This window comes from Platalea leucorodia (assembly GCF_965183815.1).
Source record: "Platalea leucorodia genome assembly, chromosome: 18".
In the NCBI taxonomy this organism is placed as follows: Eukaryota; Metazoa; Chordata; class Aves; order Pelecaniformes; family Threskiornithidae; genus Platalea; species Platalea leucorodia.
In genome coordinates this window covers 8056345-8076695 of record NC_138840.1, presented here as the reverse complement: position 1 = coordinate 8076695, position 20351 = coordinate 8056345, and the positions used below count along the sequence as shown (strand labels likewise).

At 53.3% G+C, this 20351-nt stretch overlaps 4 protein-coding genes across 10 annotated transcripts; 2 read left to right on the top strand and 2 right to left on the bottom strand.

Moving 5' to 3' along the window:
- Nucleotides 1–3486: 3486 nt before the first annotated feature.
- ZBTB8B (zinc finger and BTB domain containing 8B) lies at nt 3487–9419 on the bottom strand. 4 transcript variants are annotated; one of them, XM_082329592.1, is made up of 4 exons: nt 8914–9419; nt 8259–8709; nt 5415–5593; nt 3487–5091 (listed from the first exon to the last, which is right to left on the bottom strand). In XM_082329592.1, exons 1-4 carry the CDS (start codon nt 9202–9204, stop codon nt 4774–4776), a joined length of 1239 nt encoding a protein of 412 aa, XP_082185718.1. In that variant the 5' UTR covers nt 9205–9419; the 3' UTR covers nt 3487–4773. The 4 variants fall into 4 exon arrangements, 3 of the variants coding, with proteins under 3 accessions (XP_082185718.1, XP_082185717.1, XP_082185719.1); XM_082329591.1 differs by having other exon boundaries at nt 8259–9419; XR_014230114.1 differs by lacking the exon at nt 3487–5091 and adding an exon at nt 5723–5837 and having other exon boundaries at nt 5509–5593; nt 8259–9419.
- Nucleotides 9420–9633: 214 nt separating this feature from the next.
- BSDC1 (BSD domain containing 1) lies at nt 9634–17535 on the top strand. 4 transcript variants are annotated; one of them, XM_082329659.1, is made up of 11 exons: nt 9644–9699; nt 9962–10022; nt 10758–10874; nt 11500–11670; nt 11786–11840; nt 12242–12357; nt 12748–12816; nt 13025–13106; nt 13297–13836; nt 14904–15007; nt 15596–17535. In XM_082329659.1, the coding sequence occupies exons 1-11, from the start codon at nt 9689–9691 to the stop codon at nt 15626–15628; spliced, it is 1359 nt and encodes a 452-aa protein (XP_082185785.1). In that variant the 5' UTR covers nt 9644–9688; the 3' UTR covers nt 15629–17535. The 4 variants fall into 4 exon arrangements, with proteins under 4 accessions (XP_082185782.1, XP_082185785.1, XP_082185784.1 ...); XM_082329656.1 differs by lacking the exon at nt 15596–17535 and having other exon boundaries at nt 9634–9699; nt 14904–15569; XM_082329658.1 differs by lacking the exons at nt 9962–10022; nt 15596–17535 and having other exon boundaries at nt 9660–9699; nt 14904–15569.
- A 92-nt stretch (nt 17536–17627) lies between these two features.
- TSSK3 (testis specific serine kinase 3) lies at nt 17628–19488 on the bottom strand. Its single transcript, XM_082329661.1, has 2 exons — nt 18941–19488; nt 17628–18563 (listed from the first exon to the last, which is right to left on the bottom strand). Exons 1-2 carry the CDS (start codon nt 19083–19085, stop codon nt 17902–17904), a joined length of 807 nt encoding a protein of 268 aa, XP_082185787.1. The 5' UTR covers nt 19086–19488; the 3' UTR covers nt 17628–17901.
- FAM229A (family with sequence similarity 229 member A) lies at nt 19214–19921 on the top strand (the record flags this gene model as incomplete). Its single annotated transcript, XM_082329749.1, has 2 exons — nt 19214–19551; nt 19621–19921. 2 exons carry the CDS (start codon nt 19214–19216, stop codon nt 19919–19921), a joined length of 639 nt encoding a protein of 212 aa, XP_082185875.1.
- Nucleotides 19922–20351: the final 430 nt, after the last annotated feature.

Genomic DNA, 20351 nt, shown 5'->3' with positions numbered 1-20351 from the left:
GGTCGAGAGGGATTTTTCGGGGCGCGGGGAGGGGCGGTGTTTGGTTTGGTTTGATTTTTAGTTGCTTGGTGGGTTTTTTAATTTTAATTTACTAGTATCCAGGCACCTGCCTATAACCGTTTAATAAAAACCAAAAAAGTTGTATTCGCTGGTTGTGTTTTAGTAAAAGTGCTCCGCTGACCTACATGGCAGAGACGATGACATCTTAACTGTAACTCCCGACGTAAAAGCAGCTCTGCGTGGGCACGCACACCACACGTACGGGTATAAATGGAGCCGCTGGCAAGGTTTTAACAGCTTCGTGCCCTTTATATTCTCATACATGTTACTAATACTTCTAGACATGTAGAAAATCTGAATTTCAAACGATCCAACAAAAGGCAAAAACCAGACTGTCGTCAGTTATTCAGTTGACAGGTTAACAGTGGCCTTTAAGAGAAGAAATGCAATTTTTATGTGCACGCTAAAGGGCGCTGTCAACTTAAGTTGGATCAAAAAATCTTCAGTACTAAAAAAAATGTTTTAATGATTTAAAAAAAAAACAATAAGTTTTGAAATATGACTAATTCTCAGGCACTTCTGAAGCAAAAATGTATAAACCTAAAAATCCCAATAAAATAAAAGTGAACAGATTTCACCGTTGAATGAAAACAGTGAAAAGAAAGAAGGGGTTATTACCTTTTTCATTGATTCAGAATATTCTGAATCGACAGCTAAACACAGGCTTTAATTATCATAGTCTGTAAAAGCAGGTTTAAAGAAGTCCATTTGTGAAGTATCCAATATAATTCAAAATTACCTGGAAAGAAGATTTGGGAGTCTGTTCCCCCCACCCCCTCACGCATTTTATTGGAGGCATTTACAGCAGTTTCTTCTAGCTGGGATCAGTGACTGCTTCCCAATTGCATGGGGTTTTTCTCACCCCACATGAAAAATGAAAAGCTTTAAAAAGAGTTTAAAAAGTTAAGATGATTATAAAACTACAAAAACTGGTAAGGAAACAAAGCCAGTGTTAATAATATAAAAGATTTTCTAAAAAAACCCAGCTGGCTGGGTTTTAAGTTGACAGCGTCCTTTGAATCCTTTCCTACCAAGAATCTGATTCTTGCTTGCAAAGTGTCTGTCGCCCGAAATGGCTATATCCATTTTTAATTCCCAGAAATTGAAATATGAGCTTTAATCTAGACACTCTCAGCTTTACTCAGTCAACTTTTGAATGGTAAAAAAATCAAAGCAACCCTCTCAGAGAGTTTTATTTTCTAGACAATCAAAAAGCTCCAGAATGCTCCAAGATCCACAAATATAGTCAAAGTCACTTCTACAAATAAGGTTCGGTTTATAAGAATTTGTCATTTAAACTAGACTAAAGGACTTCGGTTATGAAACTGCCTTACAAAACATCAGTAAATTAAATAACCACATTTGGAAGATTTACAAGGTCTTGCACCAAGAGGTTAAATGCAGTACGAATACCAGTGCAGCATGTATTCCTTCAGCGAAATACAGTGCAATTATGTGCAAAAGTACGTTCAAACGTATACTCCTAAACAAAGTCAATTACATAGAGCTAAGACTTTAAGATATGTAGTCTGGATGGCCTTTAAAAAACTTTGAGAAAGAGATTGTATTAGAAACCACTTTCCTAAAAACTCTATTTTTGATTCGTCATTAAGCACCGTATGAATATTTGAAAACAGCTACATCATTTTCTCAAAGCTTGTAGAGGCTGGATCTACAAGGGAAGATTTCAGGAAAAACATCCAAAAACGAAGTGGAAAGCACAGCAAACAGCTTTACATGAACATCTGGTCACAAGAACGGGGATAAACGACACCCTCTCCTAACTACAAAGGCTGAAGGACTCCATTGAAAACAAAGCAGCACGAGATGACAGTCCCACGGGAAACATCGATTTCGGTGGTCACTTTCCCCTGGAGCGTGAACGCGTACCCCCCACCCGCACCCCTCCCCAGCGTCACACAAACCTTGACAACGGCTCCATTCTCTACGCACAAGACAACACAAGAACAATCTCTAAGACCAAAGAAAGCAGGTTGAAGTAAAATCGCTGAAGGTCTCTGCAGTCGTTCCCACAGCTCTTATTACACACAGACTTTCGCAAGAGGTTCATTTTCCCTACGCTGAACGTCTTCACAGTTTCAGAGTTAGCTAGCCCGCAGCTCAGCCGTGCGAGAAGCTAAATCTTCTGACAGTTTAATTGTGGCGCGCTAGCCTGAACCACGCTCAGCCGATATTCCACGTCTAGTGGCTTCTACCAATATTTACAATGAGGTGGCACGACCAGAAATGGGGATGCCTGGCCACTAAATGTCATTTTGGATCCCTATTTACATTCTTACCCCACTTTTCATTAGCGAGCTAGTCTCCCGACAAGCACAGATAATCCGTGGCTCTCCTTCAGGTGTTCTCACGTGCAGAAGTCCGTCCTTTATCAGGTAAGCAGATACCAAAAAAATACCCTCTGATGTTGGATGGACTCAACAAAAATAGAGTAGCAGTCCAAAAGACTAGCCCCGGTAGGCTGGAGGTGGCATTTTCCAATGTGCCGGCAAGATTTACGAGCCCACGTTTTGCTCAGATTTTCAAAAGCGCTACGGACCCAAAACCACAGCAGGATTTTCAAAGGAGCTCAGCTCCGCATCGGGCATCTACACGAGCTGTCTCCTTGATGGTCTTAATTTAGATGACTAAAATAGGGGCTACAGAGCCCTGAATTTTTTAAAGATCTTGTCCCAGTGAGATTTTCCTGTGATGATGTGTGTCACTATGATACTGTTCAGCTGTTACAAACTCAAATTGACAGATGACCTGCAACAGGGACTCCTGAAAGCTTATGCAACTTCAGTTACAGAAAACAAACGTCGCACGTGATGCCAGGATCTTCCTGCGAAGGTGGCGCTCACCAAGAACTGAGACCAGACCATTTCAAAACAAGTCTCTCTACCTTCTGCTGTTGTCAGGATCCACTAGTAAAGTGACTTCTTTAAGAAGAAGCTTGTTTCTTCTTTCCTCATCCTACCTGATCTGGCAATGAATTCTTAACTGCATTTGTGACGTCAGATTCACCTCTGCCAAGTAAACTGCGACGTCACTAGAGGACTACTGTTTCACTGGAGGATGAAGCAGATAGAGAAGATGAATTGTTCTTTTTCAGTATGTAAAATGAAAGCACAAGGTATGCAAAAAAACCCTGGTTAAATCAGAGGGCTCTTTTTTTTCAGGTTCCATCTAATGCTTGCCAAGTGTAAAGTCTTTACAGTGAAACCCTCGAGAAGCCTGTCGTGTTAAGTGGGAGGAACTGCTCGTTCTTTGTCAGCCACGTCTGTCTACAGGCTTCTGATCTAGCACTTACTCCAGCTAGAAAGACTCATACAATTTGCCTTTTCCTTAAACACTTACGAACAACATAGTAAAGAAGCATTAACAGTCTTATTTCACAGTATATTTCAGTTTTGTCTCTTCACTAGGAACAGTGGGTTACCCATAAGCAAACGGGCTTTCTGCTGGCGGTGCGTTCTCTTTTAAAGCTTCCCAGCTTGATTTTTGATAGCTTATATCAACTCGGTACTGGAAAGGTAAAAAAGTCTCACCTCCTTTGAAAGCCAACCTTTATCCCAGCAAAGAAACATGAGGTCCACACTGAAGTTTTTTGAAAAAAAAACCCAAACAGTACTTGGATAAAGTCACACAACAACATAAACCGTGAGAAGGATCACCGAAGACTAAAAGAAAATATAGTAAAGGAGAAAGAAAAGGATTTGCGTAGAAGAGGCTAGTAAAAATTTCTGAGATTTCCTACCCAATTGCTTTAAAAAGGGCAGTCAGAGCTGGTTTATATGCATAGCTCAGATATTTATATTGAATTGCTCCTCAGCTGCGGATCTGGCTGTTTACTCTACCAGAATCAGAAGTCCCAAGTAACCTGACTGACAGCTTTTAACTTCTGCTGTAAAAAGCTGAAGAAAACTGGGCAGTTCGCTTAGTCTAAACCGAGAGACCAGGCTGCTAGACACCATAACGTGTGCTTAGTATTTCTTAAGCCAAGACTACTCATGTCTAAATGACATTAAAGACACATCTGAAGATCTGTAGTCTGAGCTCTTGAGAGAGGAAGATGCAGTAAAAACAATTCAGAAAGAGAAGCTTGTTCTCTAAATACCTGCAATTAAGGACATGTGAAATCTATTTATTATTACTGTCTATGCTTTCAGCAGCAGCATATTTTTGTTATTCTGGTTTGTCTGCCCTGGTTTCCAGGTCAAATCCAGTCTAAGCAAACACTTAAGGTTTACAGTTTAGATAATCATGTCCTAACACAGAAGGATCACAACTTAGTTTAGAAAAGTCCCAAGGTAATGGATGAAAACTACATTTCTTTAATGTAATCTTCAGATGGTGACCTTTTCAGGTCAGGGAATAAGGACGACGACAGCATTATTTGAAGAAACCTGTTATCAAAACAAACCAGAGATGTTCCACCTGCAAACTCAAAACTAGGGGGCAGAGACACCACGGGAAATTGCTCAAGTACAACCTCTGTGAACCCCAGAGAGAAGATTCTTCACAGATTTCTGGTGCACAGCACTGAAAACTTAAAAGTATTAAAAATTCCAATTCTCCCCACTCTTCTATTAAAAAAACGGAATAATAAAAACCAGCACAGCCTCACTAATTGGGCAAATACGCAGTTTTCTGTGGCAGACCGACCACTGCCAGGGAGACGCGCTAAATGCTCCCGCTCTGCTCTCGCTGCTACATGAGCGTTTCTCGGTCCGATAAGCTCCTGTGGATTTCCTGCTTGTCGTCACCATCGGCATCATCATCATCAGCTGGATCGTTCTCCTCTCCAGACTCCACATAGATGGGCCAATCGTTATCGGCATCACCCTTCTCTTGGCCTTCTGATGAAGGTTCCATTAGGCTGAGGTTAATGGGCATCGAGTCCTCGTGGGTAGTGGTCACGCAGGTGCAGCTGTCGCACAAGCCAAAGCGTCGTAATCCTTGAGACAGGCTACTTGTGAACGTCCTCCTGCAGCCTTTGCAGATAATTGGCTTGTTCGAGCGATGCACCTGAAGTTAAAAATAAAACACTATGGTAAAAAAGGCAATCTGCCTTCTTGCTTTAGCTCCTTCTGGGGTGCTGGTTTGCATATATCCCTAGAACAGAAAAACATCTACACTTAAGCTAAAGGCCAGATGATCCCATCCCATTTCCAGCGACAAAGATTCGGGGCTCCATAAGTACTAATGAACCATAGATCAGTGGCTTAAACTTATTATTAGAAAAGTTTATCTCGCGTTGGCAACAATCATTTTGTCCAACATATTTTGGGAAATACAATCGGGAACCGCCAAAACCCGTTCAAAATTGACTGATAATCTTTCAAACTTACGCTTAAAGCATGACTCCGAAGGTGCTCCTGCCGAGTGAAACGTTTCCCGCACGTCTCACAGGGGTAGGGTCTCTCACCTGTGTGAGAGCGAATGTGCCGTTTTAGTATTCCTTTCTGTTTGGCCGTGTAGGGACAGAAGGGACATTTGTGAAGCTTGATTGGCACAACTAACACATCACCTTTTGAAAGAAAACACAGTGCATTAGATTAGGCAGCTCACCGATGTTAGCTCTGTTGGCTTCTTATCCTCCTTGCGGCAAATCTGAGTCAAGATAATTGACTTTCCCCTCTTTTTGCGTTTGGCTTACCTGGAATTTCTGTAGGTTGTGCAATTTCAGAAGACATTCATGCAGCTGCAGATGATCAAGTCCCTTGAAAATCAGCTTGCCTATACTTACATAGCTGATGCTCTAAGGGAGTTGGCTCACAACAGAAAAACAAATTAATTTTATTTTAAGAAGCCGTTTAATTAAGTGCCAAAAATTTGCTTTTAGTGCAGTGGGGTCTCTGCACTATCTCAGCCACAGAAAGTCTCCTACTTACTTTTTTTTTTTAAGATACCATTAGCATTAAACAGCATTAGAAACAAAAATCTTTAACACAAATTACAGGTAGAAGTAGTGCAATGTTTCCCATACGCTCTTACAACGTGCATAAATTTAGATGTGGGGAACCCATCTGAAAATATGAATGCTTGTTTCTATTGCCATTCACTTTAGCCTTTCTATTGGAAATAACAAGATGAAGGACTCCAATACATTTGCTGATGATATTTTACTTTTCCTAAAATCAGACATTTTACAAGTAATACGTAATTTATGAAGTCAGATGCAAAACCAGAGAATTAAATTTGAAGATCACATTTTATATAAACATAGGTATTGCCAAGTTTTTCACCATCAGCCCAGATACGAGCTTCCTTTCCAGCATAAAGGTTGAGATGTTCTACTAAAAGCTTAGTTTTCCCTAGTTCAGGAAAGTGTTTGCTTATCAAGCCTTGAGCTCTTCAACAGCTACACCGAAGTAGGTGGGGCTGTAGAACATTCCTTGTACTGGAGTTCGTCCAACCCAGTCTCAAAAAAAGGAGTGGCTAGTATTAACGTGTGGCTACCAAGTGAAATTCATCTCGCCCAATTTTGGACCTTCACAAGGTCTTGCTAATCCCTGCTGGACTTTCAGAGCTCCATTTAAAAAAAGAAAAGCAGTTCTTAGACCTGCCTGGCTTCCAGGCTCTCTCCAGGTGCCCGTTCACCCTCCACCAGCTGTAAAGGGGACCAGGATGACTGGAACGGACGTGGACACTTGAAAGCAAGCGGCATTTGTCTCACCCGTCAGCCTGAATGCATGAGAGAAGCATTCTTTTCTCAGGACTTTGTATTTCTCATTCCTGGCGTCTTGTGAAAATGCTAAGATGGCAGGAGCACTAAAAGCTGAGAAGAGATACTTCCGTTCTACTAAATGCTTACGATGTTCAGTTTTAGCAGAGAAACATAACTGAATGCAAGGTTTGGATTTCTCCCCCCACTCCTATTTAAAGCACATCTACCATTAACATTTCTAATACGTTGTCATAACACCTGATGTTCTCTATCGAATTCTAGAAGCATTTCCCTTTTAATGATTCATTAACAATCTGAAGATCTTAAGAGGGAAAAAAGTAAGCCAAGTTTGTGTGTTCGATGCTCTTGCCTTGCTACACATCAAAAACCATAGGCGTGGTCTGGTGACTGCCCTCTGATAACTTTAGTCTTTTAGTGACCGTAAGACTGGGTTTGTGATTTTATCAGATTCCTTACTTTAAAGCAGTGAGAGAATGTATCGGTTTTATTGGCTTTAAGATCACACGTGCATGCTTGAGCTGGAAGTGACACGAATGTAAGCTTGCTATCTAGAGTCGAGCATTCAGTGAAAGATGTCCTGCCTGTTGCCCACACCGTTATCGCATTTGTCACATCCCGAACAGCTATGGCACTTGCAGCCGTCGTCAGAGCCGCCTCCCGTCTTCGTAAGGCAGTTTGGACAAGGCAAGTTGTGTGCCAGCGTTACCGTAAGCAGACAAAATGCCCAAATCCTTATTGTCCGCTTCAGGAGAAATGCATATGGACATGACCACCTTCTTCTCCAGGTCCCCGAGACTGCTGCTAGGAGCCATTCCTGCCAGCGAGAGACATCCCAACAGGCGCTGGGCTTGGGAAAGCAGCGGAACCTCAGGTGCCCAGCAGCTGAAAAGCAAGTCTGCCTCTAGAGGTAAAAGTCAAGTCTTGTCTTTATGCAATACCACAGAGTTTAAAGCTTTCAGTGCTCTTAAAGAATTTCTAGGTATCACTCAGTATCGAATAAAACTAATTTCTGCCCTTTTGAAGTTCAAAGTAACAGCAACCAGACTATCATCCAGCAACCGATGCGCTGGCAGGCGCTCCAGTGGAATAAGCTACTTCTGGTCTGTCAGGTTCTACAGCAGATCCCTCTTGTGGCAGCTCAACTTATCTTTCCGATTGCTCTTTATAACACTGACATTAGGAGAGGAAGATTCTTTTTAAAAATTCGCCTGCCATTCAACAAGGTCCCAAGGGAGATTGTTTATTAAAGCAGTGTCACCAACACCAAGCTCCAGGATCTGTTTCAAAGAGACCGTAAAAGCTGTGAGAAATACTTACCTCCCAAGCGCTGCACTGAATAAATGAGTACAGCTTTCTTTTGAAGTCCAGAACAATAGTTTATTTTGCTACGGCATAATATTCAGCAATATATTCCTGAACAAGAACGAGAGTAACAAAGGAAGTCGCACAACTAAGCCGTTTCCTCCTCGATTACACAGATTACGCCCCCCTGGAGTCCTCTCACCTGTGTCCTCACCATACCAGTCGCTGTGAATGTCCATCATGGAACTCATGGCTACCCCTGCATCCTCTGGCCTACCCTCAAAGCCCCGGACAAAGTGATGAACCACGTCATCCTTTCTCTGAGCTGAGCTGTTGCGCAACAGGGCCTCTAGGAATTGTTTCATGTGATAGTTATTGCAGGCCAGGTCCATCGCCTGCCCGCCGTGCAGCCCCTCTTCCATCTGCTCCAGCGACAACGGGGTCGGATACTGCGGCAGCCGTTCGCCCACTTCTACCTCTACTTCATCCGAGTCAAACTCTACTTTGGGTTCCACCCCCTTGGGCAGTGAAGAATTAACGTCGTCTGGAGAGTCGCTGCTTACGGGGTCTCTGACCACGAGCTCCAGAGGATGGCAGCTGCTGCATTCACCGCAGGGAGGATCTCTCTGGCAATCCGAAATCCTTTCCTTTTCCTGCAGGGAAGAGACAGAGGCAGAGCACTGGCTCTTGGAGCTGTACGAGGTGCCCTCTCTCGCAGAACCAGCGCTCCCGCTATCAGCCTGATAGAAAGCAGCTTCTCTCTCTATTTTCCTGCAAATATCTAACGATGACCTTATATACGTTTTGCAGAAGTTGACCACATCGGTCATCTGCAAATAGCTAGCCGCAGACATCACCTCGATAACATTTTCCCCGCAGAGATCTAGCTTCCCGGAATAAAGGAAATCTAGGATGATGGAGAAGGCCTCCGAGGTGACAATGTCCAGAGAGGCGGTGCTGTGGCGTCCGCTGTCTTGGATGTAGTGAATCAGCAGGGCTCGGAAATAGCCGCTGTTGGCGAATAAAATGTTTTTGTGCGCTTTGAAGATCCTCCCCTCCACGATAATGCTGCAGTCGCAGAAGAAGTCCCTCTTGCGTTGCTCGTTGAGCTCGCCCAGGAGCTTGGTGTAGTAGGACTGCATCTCCATCGCTCCCGCCGCCGCCGGCCTCCACCAGAAGGCACCGTCAGCTCCCGCGGAGCTCCCGGGGACCCGCCGCCGCCTCCTCCCGCCAGCCTCTCCCCACAGCCGCGGGTAAGTGCTGCGGGGCGGCAGCACGGAGGGACCGGCAGCACGGAGGGACCGGCAGCACGGAGGGACCGGCAGCACGGAGGGACCGGCAGCGGCCGCGCCGCCTCCCCGCCGCCGCCGCGCAGACCCCCGGCCCTTCCCCGCCCCCGGGCGGCGTCGCCGCCGCCGCCGCCGCCGCCGCCGCCACCACCAAGCTTCTTCCTTCCCGACACCGGGCGTCCCCGCCCGCCGCCCCGCACCGAGGGCCGCTCCGGTCCCGCCCGCCGCCCTCCCGCCAGGAGGAGGAGGAGGCGGAAGTGACGTCGGCGAAGAGTCACGGCCCACGGGGGCGGGGCTTGCGGGGTGAGGGGTCGGTAAATATTGGTGACGTCAGGCCGCCAAGATGGCGGAGGGGTGAGTTGGGCAGCGCTGAGGGGGCGGCGGGGAAGGGGTCGGGCCCCGGGGCAGGGGTCGGACCCTGGGGAAGGGGACGGGCCCGTGCCCAGTACCGGGCCCCGGGGAAGGGGTCGGGCCCTGGGGAAGGGGACGGGCCCCGGGGGGCGGCGGGCCGCGGGAGTGGGGCCCGGGCCGCGGGCAGGGCTGGGGTCCCGGGTCCCGCCGGGTCCCGGGGCCGGGGTCAGGCCTGCCCTGCCTGACGCCTGTGTCACCGCGGCAGGGAGGACGGGGGCTGGTGGCGGAGCTGGCTGCAACAGAGCTACCAAGCCGTCAAGGAAAAGGTAAGAAGCGGCGGGCCGGACCTGCGGGACGACCCCGGGACCCGCTGCCCGGGGGTGGGCGGGCGGAGGGAGCCGCGGAGCTGGCTGGCCGGCTCCCTGCGGGCCGCGGCTTTGTCAGCAGCGGCTCTGATGCCCTTCTGAGCCTCGCCTTAGCCACCGCCAGCCCCCCGGCCAGGGCGTGCGGCTGTAGCGCAGCCCGTGACCCCGGGACGGGCACCGGCGGGTACGCGTCGAGGGAGTTCCGATCTGCCTGTTGTAACTCTGGGAGCCGGGGATCTTACCGCTGCGCTGGGATCTTACCGCTGCGCTGGGATCTTACCGCTGCGCTGGGATCTTATGGCTCAGGGCAGCAGCGCTGGGCTCTGTTGATGTGAAAATCACCACCTGAGCGGGGAGGGCCTGTACTTGCAGCATCGCTTTCTGGTGTGTAATTTCCTGCCTGTGACAGCATTGCTTACGTTAATTATACACAAAACTGACAGCGAGGCTCTTCCTAACCTGTATTTTTCCTGTCTTAGCTTAAAAAAGCCCCACTGTAATGTGTTTTGGGCATAGCTGCTTCTAGTCATTATTTTTTTATTACGGTCTTATCCATTACATGAGTTGGGGTAAGGGCTCAGCTGGGTTAAAGGCTCTTGCACTTTAATCTTTGTAATGTGTCGGGTGTTCCCAGAGTGATCCTGGCTTTGTTGGAGGGCAAAAAGATTGCACAATCTATCTGTCGTCTCCTTACAGTCCACAGAAGCTTTGGAATTCATGAAACGGGACCTGGCGGAGTTCACTCAAGTAGTGCAGCATGACACAGCCTGCACTATCGCTGCTACGGCCAGTGTGGTCAAGGACAAGCTGGCAGTGAGTACAGGAGCGGGAGAGCTGGGATTCTTGTTGCAGAAAGCAAAGCGGGGGGGGATGGCCTCTGAGGACATGATCCTCTGAACAAACCCCAACGTATAACCATGAGCTTCAGGCTTCAGACTTTCTCCCCGGGGCAGGTTCGGTGCTGAGCACTGCGTGGCATTTCCTTGCTGTAGAGGTGAGGAACCTCTGGAGATGAGTGGAGACAGGTTCCCTGTGCTTTCCCTCTCCCAGTGTGCCATGTAGCTGGGATACTGGCAGCGTCACTGTAGTATGGCATCAGATCTCTGCGCAAGCTGTCAGCCTTAGCCCTGCACAGCTGCCGCTGTGATGGTCCAGCCCCCAAACCAGCCAGTCCCCAGACCTGGCTGTGTCCTTCTCCGCAAAGCCTAGGCTCAGTTCTGGGCAAACCTATTACAAGGCCTTGCCTGCCCCACCGCACCTGAGGCTGGTGCCTGCCGCCACACCCTTCTCGCCTAGCCCTGGCCACACAATCGCCTCTAGCGCTTTTCTGAAGGGAGAGACGTCCTGCTTCCTTAAAGGAACCTGTCCAGAAAGGACCGAGACTTGTCCTGCTGCTGCGGGTACTGCTACTTACACTGTGCTGCTTTTTCTCTTCAAGAGGGCAGAAGGTTCCTCAGGTGCGACTGAAAAGGTGAGGAAAGGGCTTTCTGACTTCCTGGGTGTCATCTCAGACACATTTGCTCCCTCGCCGGATAAGACCATTGACTGCGATGTCATAACACTGATGGCAACTCCCTCAGGTACCACGGAGCCCTATGACAGCGCCAAGGTGAGTGCCCCGTTCCCGGAGCTTCTTCGGGATGCGGAGTCCCGAGCCCTGTGCTCTCGGGGCTCTGCTGCTGCCCCTCCACTGACAGCTCTGCCCTCCGCGTCTTCCCCTCCAGGCTCGCCTCTACAGCCTCCAGTCGGACCCAGCCACCTACTGCAACGAACCCGATGGTATGGGGGGGCTTGGCGGTGCTGCCGAGCCAAGCTGGCCCTCGCCTGGGGTCTGTGGGCCGTCCGGAATTTGCCCAGAGCCTTTTGCCAGCGGGCCTGCTGGCGTGGCTGTAGATGGGGTCGCTGTTTGCAGAGCAGATCTGTCTGTTGCATTGGGGACTGGCTTAGACTGAGAGTTTGCTGGGTCATTTTAAATTGCCGCTACAGCTGGCGCTACGTGGCCTCGTGCTGGCAGAGGATCCACGACGTGGGGTGGGCTCAGAGACCCACATCTCCCTCCTTCTTTGCCCCTTGCTCACCCCAGCTGGTCTGGTCCGTAGTATTTTTCCAATGAAACTTCCCCAAACTGTTCCTGCTCTGTTTGTGCCAAGGACTGTTATCTCTGTGCTTGTCCTGTACAGGCCCTGCTGAGCTCCTCGAGGCCTGGCTCTCTCAGTTTAACCTGGAGGAGAAGAAAGGGGAGATCGCGGAGCTGCTGGCAACCAGCCCTTCCATCCGGGCTCTCTACTCCAAAATGGTAAGGCCCTGCCTGGCTCCTGTAGTGGGCAAGCTCTGACTTGAGGTGTGGTGCAGGGGATCCCTGAGCTGCTCAGGCCCTGGAGTCGGTGGCAGAAAGGACTGTGGTTGCGTGGTAAACTGCCGCAGGAATTGGGCAGCGTATTGTGTTCTTCTTCCCTGCTTGTTTGCCACGGGGCTGGAACAGAAGTTCCTCTGTAGCTGCCTGGTGTGTGTCTGAGCATCTGCCGGTGCGTACCTGAGGCTTGGTCCCAAGTCTGCGCACCTGAAAACGCAGGTGCCTTGCGCGGGTTATGAGGGTAGCCGCAAGGCTCGGGAGGAGAGGGGAGCAAGGCAGCAAGCGCAGCCCTCCCGCTGAAGTGACTCGTGGTGTTTCCTGTGTCGCTCCCAGGTGCCGGTGGCCGTTTCCCATTCTGAATTCTGGCAGCGCTACTTCTATAAAGTGCATCGCCTGGAGCAGGTAGGTCAGGAGGTGGGTGTCTCCCGCCGTGGGTGGGCACTCCAGCCAAGGAGCTCTCTAATGCAGACCAAAAGGCAGAAGAGACTTTTCCTGGAAAAGCAGGGATCTGGGCTGCCTTGTCTGCGTCCTTGTTGTCACTGACACTGAAATGCCCAGGGAAAGAAAGGACTGGGGATGTGAGTCACTGCTGACAGTGAATTCCCTGCAGGATGAAGCCCGGAGGGAGGCTCTGAAGCAGCGAGCGGAGCAGAGCATTCACCAAGAGGAGCCAGGCTGGGAGGAGGATGAAGGTGGGTCAGGTGGTTGGGGATCTGCGGGAGGGCTCGTGCAGACCTTGGCAGGTCTCAGTTAGAGAGGGTGGTGGCTCCTCCTCGCTCCCACAAATCCATCTCCCAGCCCAGCTGCAGCCAACCCTGCTGCGCTGTCAGCTGCTGCTGCGCTTGCTGAAACATCTCTCGCTTCTCTTCTGCCTTCCTACAGAGGAGTTCTTGGGGATGTCACCCCTGCCTTGTGCAAACGTGAAATTTCCAGAAGCAGCAGAGAAAGAATCTGCCCCTGCAGCCCTGGAGGGAAGCCACCCCACTGCTCACAAGGGACCCTCAGAGGAAAGCTGGGCCGTCCTCCCTCCGGAGCCGGCCCCAGCAGAGGGGAGCCCCTCGGAGAGCAGTGAGAGCGTCTCCCTTGTGACTCAGATTGCAAACCCTGCCTCTGTGCCTGCTGCGCAGCTACAGACTGGAGCGCAACCAGCTGGGACCGGAGACCTCTCTCAGAGGCTGCTGGAGGCCACCTCAGAAGAGCAGAGCTCCCCGCCAAAGCCCCCAGAACCTGGCCATCGTTCTGCACCTGCCCGGGAGTCAGCAGCATCCTCAGAGCAACCGGCTGTTACAGAGCAAAAAGAGGTGGAGAGCAAAGCCCAGGGCAGGACAGAGACTCTGAAAGAGGAAGGACCAACAGATCTACGAGTCTTTGAGCTGAACTCGGATAGTGGGAAATCCACTCCCTCCAACAACGGCAAGAAAGGTGCGTACGTGACGCCTGGAAGCCTTCTGCTGGGGGTGGCAGCTTTTGGGGAAAGGGCTCTGATTTTGTGGTGGTGGGGGAGGTAGAAAAAGGGTTTTGGTAAAATCATCCCGGAAGGTTAGATCCAAAGACTGTCTAATGGCCAAACTAAAGTGAAAGCAAATCGTTATGCTGTTGGGCAGGGTCAAGTGCGTCACATCAGATGGTGACAATCTGCTCTCAGCAGGCGGCTGGGCCGGTGCGGCAGCTGGCTCTGGCCCGAGCCCTCTCCTGAGCCCCGTTCCCGGTGCTCCCCCGGGAGAACGGAGGGTGAGACTCCCCCGGACCCTGAGGAGGGACGTGTCGCAGCTCTGGCTGACGCTATTTACAAACCTTTCGTTGCAGGGGATTCTGCCTTCAGCAGAGCCTGCTGCAGGCCTCCCAGAATGACGCTTATGTTGGTTATAGGATTATAAAGCCCCTGGAAGCAACCAAAGCTCCAGCAAGGTGGCCAAGTATCAGGAACTGGGTCTGTGAGCAGAATGAAATCGGACAAGAGACCAGAAGTCTGTCAGCTGAACAGGGTGGACCTTTGGTCCCCGGCCCGCTGGGTGCCGGGGCAAGGCCGCGGTCTGTGTAGGGAACGTGGTGTTTCCTTCCCTCCGCACGCCGCCCCTGCGCTGTCCCTGCTGCTCCTCTGCCCCGGGAGGTTGTTCGTTCTGTCCGGGAGTGTGACAGTCCCCATATCTAAGTCACTCCTGCCATTCCTTATCTGTTGTGTTTTCTGTGTGACTGAAGCGTGACACATCCTAGTTCTCCCAGGCCAGAGGAGAACACGTTTCAGCATTCACCTCTCCCACTTGTTCTGAACCAGCCCTTGCTGTGAGGGAAGTGCAGTTCAGTGCGTCCCGTCTCTGTCAGCGAGCTGACAGCCGGCTCTTGGGAACGGGGTTCCCTCGATGCGGTAGATCCGAGCCTCATGAATGCCAGGGCTTTGTGGGCCTGCTTGGGCAGCTGTGTGCTTTGGCCAGAGCGTCTGGAGAGCACGTGCGGCTCCGATGGCTCAGTCGGGATGTTTGTGGTTACAGGCTCCAGCACCGATATCAGTGAGGACTGGGAAAAGGATTTTGATTTGGACATGACCGAAGAGGAGGTGCAGCTGGCGCTCTCGAAGGTGGAAGTGTCTGGGGAGGTGAGTCGAGGGGAGGCGCTCACTCAAATAGGCAAGAAGATTGCTCCCAGAAACCACCAGCAACTCCTTGGGGTGATGCTGCGTGAGCTCTGCCCTTGCTGGGTGCTTCCCCTGGGAGGTGGAGAGAGGCTGCAGCGCCTCAGAGCACGAGGGTGAATCCCTCGGCTCGAGCTCTGCTTCCAGCCTCCGTGCTGGAGCCGAGGCTGTGCAGCACGTTTCAGCGAGACGTGGCTGCCGCTGGCCTGGAAGGGCAGCGCTGCAGCAGGCAGCTGCCTGCCCAGAGAGCTCGCAGGAGGCTTCTCAAAGGCGGCGTTTGTTCTTTGAGGACACAGGCTTAGCTTGGGATCTCGCCGTGGGAGTCATGGGTGTTAGCTGGAGCAGAGGGTGGCTGTTTGGACGTGCTTAAAGAGGGATGAGTGTGCGAGTTCCCCAAGGGGAACAGAGCAAGCAAATCCCTGGTGTGAGGGCGTGGGAGCGTGAGGATGTGTCAGGCTTTGCGCTGACTCAGGTGCCCTGGGCAGGAGGATCTCTTGACGGATGGCTGCTGAGTTACAGAACCAAACTGAGGGATGTGACTCTTGTTTGCAGCTGGAAGATGAAGAGTGGGAAGACTGGGAATAAAGCGACTGCTTCCAGTGTGTGTCACAGGCTCATTTCCACCATCGAATGTGAATTAAATCACGGACCGGCTGTTCCTTTGTGTGTAACTGTGCTGGGGATTGCAGTTCCAGGCTGGAGGAGTTTCATTCCTGCTAAATCCTGTGGGCAACTCAAGTGACCGCTTCAGACCTGGAGGAGGAGGAAGCAGGAGTTTGCTCGTACACTTAGCTGCTAGGGAGCCCATCTTCTCCGTAGGTCCCAGAGACCGGCCAAGCCAAAACTGACCGCCCCGAAGGTGTCGGGTAGAGGCAGACGCGATGCAGCGAGGGGTCCCCGGGGCGAGCTGGGCGCTCGGACACCTGGCAGGATTGCTCGGTACCACCAGCTGGCTGATCGTTTGCTTCTTGTGCGCGCACCTTGTCTACAGTCCAGCAGTTCAAAGGTTCTCGGATGCAAGCTGTGCCTGCTCGCTCGCTGCTCTGCGCTGCTGGCCGGGCCGTCCCTGGGGAAAGCCCCTGTGCAGGGAGTGGCTGGGGGCTGGAGATGCTGCAGCAGGAGCCCCTTCTGCTCTGCCACTCGTTGCCGCAAAGAAAGGCAGTTGGCTTGTGGCTTTGACCCAAAGCTGGACCACGCTGGAAGGAGCCAAACTCCCTGCCAAACCCTGAGCTTCTGCCTGGCTTTTCGTCTTGGAAGCTTTTTCTAATGGAAACTTGGGTTTCCTGCTGCAAGAGCAGCAGCTCCTCTAAGAGCCAAGGCCTGCTGCCTCCCCCTTTGCAGCTGCACTGCCTTCCTCCCCTGGGTTTTGTGTACTTCTAGTTAAATCCTCCACGCAAAGTACCTGTGGCTTGCTCTTACTTGAGCCCTTCTGGGCGGGCAGCGATTTGGGTCACCCTGGGAGCAGAACCCCTCCCTGGTGGTGCCCAGTTCGGCCCTCGCAAAGCCCCAGTCTGGCCCACTGACCACTTCAACCTCCGCCTTGGCGCCCAGGCTCGGCCCTTCCCTCTGCCAGCCTGGGGGGAGGCAGAAGGGCCCGAGCGCGGGTGGTACCTGTTGGCTGGGGCCGTGTCTGTCCGCTCCCCTGCCCCCTCGTGTCCTGCCCGCCCCACGCCTCTCTTTTTGGGGCAGTTCCCTTCTAACGTCACGAGATGCTCCTCAGTGGATGTTGCTAACGTACAGTTATCCTAAAGGGACAGAGCCCTCGCTGCGCCTTCCGGGTGGTGGTTTTACGCGTCTGCCTTTGTCCTTCTGCCCTTTCCAGGGCTGCTTCATTGGAGCTGTGGGTTTCCTTCTGGGTTCGGATAGCATTGACCCAGCTGCACCTGGAAGAGTTGCGATTTTGGGTTTGGTGGTTTGTTTGGTTTTTTTTTTCCCCCTGGCTTTGGGGAGCTTCTCAAATGCAGCTGCCAACACAGGTGGATCGGTGGCGGCGGTGACTTCAGGCGCTTACACGAGCGCCTCTCTGTCCTGGAAAACCCACGAGGGCCGGGGACCGAGCTACAGCTCGCCTCCCGCTTGGTGTGCGGTGGGCCCCGCAGCGCCTCCCAAACGCGCTGCAGCCGCGCCCTGTCCTGGGCTCCAGTTTAGCTGTAGCGGGAGAGCCTGCTGCGGGGAGGCGACAGCAGCGGGGGCTCGGGGCTGCGCGGGGTTTGGGGTATGAGTCGCGGCCGGGTCCCTGCGCCTGCGGCAGAGCTCCGAGGGTGCAGCGCTCTCATCTGTGTCACTTTTTTTTTTTCCTTTAGTCAAATTAACCGTTTGGTTGTCTGTGCAATATTCTCTGTTCTGAACTATTCTGCATCTCCCTGAGCCTTTTCTAGCTGGGGTGAAAACCAGGAACAATTCTAACAGCTGGTAGTTTTGTAAGGATGACTTTCTCCAAACCTTTTACAGACTCGCAGTTAACAGCAATTAAAGGAATTCTACGGAGTCTCTGCCTGTGTCGGGTGGTCTCATTCCCTTTGCCTGCGGGATGGGGACGGCTGCCTCGAGAGAGGGTCTGCGTGTCAGCCGCTTTGAATTTCCCTTTCCTCCCACCCAGGTTTGTTTAACTCGGGACGGCGAACCCCTGCTGCCCCAGGCTGCTGGCAGCTCGTGTCTGCCCTGTTCCCCGCCGCTGACAGCCCAGGGCTTTGAGGGAGCCGATAAAAATGCCCGAGTACGAAGCAGACCTTGTCTCTGGCAGCCGGAGGCCTGGCGCACCACCTGCGGGGCTGGCTGGCTGGGAAACACCCACCTCCAAATTTATTGTTTCTAAAATGACAATCTGTTCTGATCGGGGGGAGCAGGGCGAGTCCTTCTCAGGGGTTGGTCAGCCACGGGTGCCTGCTGACCCCCTCGATGGAGGGTCTGAGCATCATGTCCGGTTCCAGGAGCGTTTTCAGGAGGTTCTGGCACTCCTTGGAGATCCCCAGGTGCCTGGGGACGGAGACGCCTTTCTGCTGCTGGTGCAGCATCTTGGGGATGTCGGTGTCGTCGAAGGGCAGGCGGGCACAGATCAGGGCGTAGAGGATGACGCCCGTGCTCCAGACGTCGGCCTTGCGGCTGTCGTGGGGCGCGCCCCGCAGCACCTCGGGCGCCGCGTAGGCTGTGCTGCCGCAGAAGGTCCAGCTCAGCTCCCTGCGGTCCCTGGGGAGCAGCTTGGCGAAGCCAAAATCCGTCAGCTTCAAGGTGTGGCCCTGCAGCAGGGCGTTCTCGCACTTGAGGTCGCGGTGGGCCACCCCGCGGTCGTGGCAGTACCGGATGGCTTCGACCAGCTGGCGGAAGAGCGCCCTGGCGCGGGGCTCGGGCAGGGGACCCTCGTGGAGCACGTAGTCAAAGATGTCCCCGTCCTCCGCCAGCTCCATCACGAGGCAGATCTTCCCTTCCGCGGACTCCAGCATCTCGTGCACGTGGATGATGTTCCTGTGGTCCAAGCGCGTGACGATCTGCAGCTCCCGGGGCAGGAATCTCTGAATAAACTCTGCCGAGAGAGGAGGCGGGTTTGCTCGCGGGGACGTCGCTGAGCTCCGGGCACCCCTCTGGGACGCGGCAGAGGGAGGGAAGGGCGTTCCCGGGGTGCCCGGTTCCTTACGGCCTGGCACCATTCCCCGAGGCGTGCTCGGCGAGGGGGGATGCCGGGCTCTGCCAGCACTTTGCCGGCCTCGCGGTCGGAGGGGCGGACGCCTAAATGGGTCCGAATCCTCCGGCCATGATCCCCGGGGTTTTCTGCTGGACCCCCACCACTTCCCCCCGCCCCCATCTGCTGTCGGTTTGGGAAACCGGCTTTCTGCCGGGAATTAAAAGCCTCCAGGGAAGGATGGTGCCTCAGCCTGGAGCTCTTTTGGGGTCACCTCTTACCCGCTGGGCCTTCCTTCTTATCAATTATTTTAATTGCCACTTTCTTCTGGTGCTTTTGGGAAAAAGCCTCCTTCACTTTGGAGTACATCCCCTCCCCGATGGTCCTGCCGAGCTGGTAGCCATGGGCAAGCAAAAACCCCTCCATCTCCTCGCGCGGGCTGGGACCCTTCGCTCCCTCAGTTCGTCCTGCAGCGACTCCGCGACAGCATCTCGGCACCCGCGGCGCCCGGGGGGGCACAGAGGGACCTTTTAAAACCTGGGGCTGCCATTGTGATGCAGCCGACGCCGCGTCAGTCGGCTGGCGGACGCGCAGCGAGCTGGGGGACAGGCTGGAACGCTCTCGCGGTGAGCGGGGGGCTCTTGGGGTGGGCGGCGTGGACGTTACGGGGCTGGCCGGGGTCACCCCGTGTTCCCCCACCGTGGCCGGGGGGCCCGCGCTCGCCCAGCTCACCCACCCGCTCCTCTCCGGTCAGACGCGTCCAGGGCCCGGACATGAGCTCCCAGCGGGCGCCGCAGGCTCGGAGGTTCCCCATCGAGGCAGGTGACTGTCCCAGCGCGGCTGTGCCCCCCGAAACGCAGGAGCCGGTAGGCGCCGAGCGCTCTGTGGGAAGGTAAGGGGCACCGGGACGCCCGGCGGGGTGCAGGGGCTGGCCCCGGCGCAGCCACGCCGTGTCCCGATGACACAGACCAGGTCCCTGCTCCGGCAAACGCGGCTTGGTTTGCTCCCAAAAGCTTCGTCCGATGGCTCAAAGCCCTGCTTGCCCTGGGCCAGGGCGGGCTGCTGCTGCCGGCAGGCTGTATCGGGGCAGGCGGCGTCCTGTGCCGTGCCGTGCTGTGCCGTGCCGCGCCGCTGGGCTCACCCCGCTCTCTCCCCGCAGGCGGCTGCGGCGATGCCCCGGCAGCCACTGCCTGACGCTGCCCAACGTCCCCATTGACGTGTTCATCGCCATGGGAGGGAGCGGCAGGCCTCGCACCACCTAATGGCCCCCGCGCCCGCGCCGCGCCGGCCGCAGCCAGCCCCGGAGCTGCGGAGCTGCCGCGGACACAGACTGGGGACGGACTTTATAATAAAAGGACGTCTTAGAGCGTTTCTGTGCTCAAAACCCGTGCGTGGTGTGTCGGGCACGGAGGGTCGTGGGGCGAGAGGGGACACGAGGGGACAGGGCGTGAGGGATGGGACATGAAGGACAGGACATGAGGGACGGGATGCGAGGGACGGGACGTGAGGGGATGGGACACGAGGGGATGGGACATGAGGGATGGGGCACAAGGGCTTGGGACACAAGGGACGGGGTGTGAGAGAGAGGACACAAGGGACAGGACACGAGTGATGGGATGCGAGGGGACAGGGTGTGAAGGGATGGGACACAAGGGGATGAGACACGAGGGACAGAACATGAGCGATGGGACA

Coding starts and splice junctions, on each gene's coding strand:
- ZBTB8B (XM_082329591.1), bottom strand. CDS start 9,204: ATGGAGATGCAGTCCTACTACACCAAGCTCCTGGGCGAGCTCAACGAG. Junction 5,594..8,258: donor CTGGTATGGTGAGGACACAG/GTGAGAGGACTC, acceptor TTCTTTCAAAAG/GTGATGTGTTAGTTGTGCCA. Junction 5,092..5,414: donor TTCGGAGTCATGCTTTAAGC/GTAAGTTTGAAA, acceptor TTTTAACTTCAG/GTGCATCGCTCGAACAAGCC.
- BSDC1 (XM_082329656.1), top strand. Junction 10,023..10,757: donor ACCAAGCCGTCAAGGAAAAG/GTAAGAAGCGGC, acceptor GTCTCCTTACAG/TCCACAGAAGCTTTGGAATT. Junction 12,817..13,024: donor AAGTGCATCGCCTGGAGCAG/GTAGGTCAGGAG, acceptor AATTCCCTGCAG/GATGAAGCCCGGAGGGAGGC.
- TSSK3 (XM_082329661.1), bottom strand. CDS start 19,085: ATGGAGGGGTTTTTGCTTGCCCATGGCTACCAGCTCGGCAGGACCATC. Junction 18,564..18,940: donor TAAGAAGGAAGGCCCAGCGG/GTAAGAGGTGAC, acceptor CTCTCTCGGCAG/AGTTTATTCAGAGATTCCTG.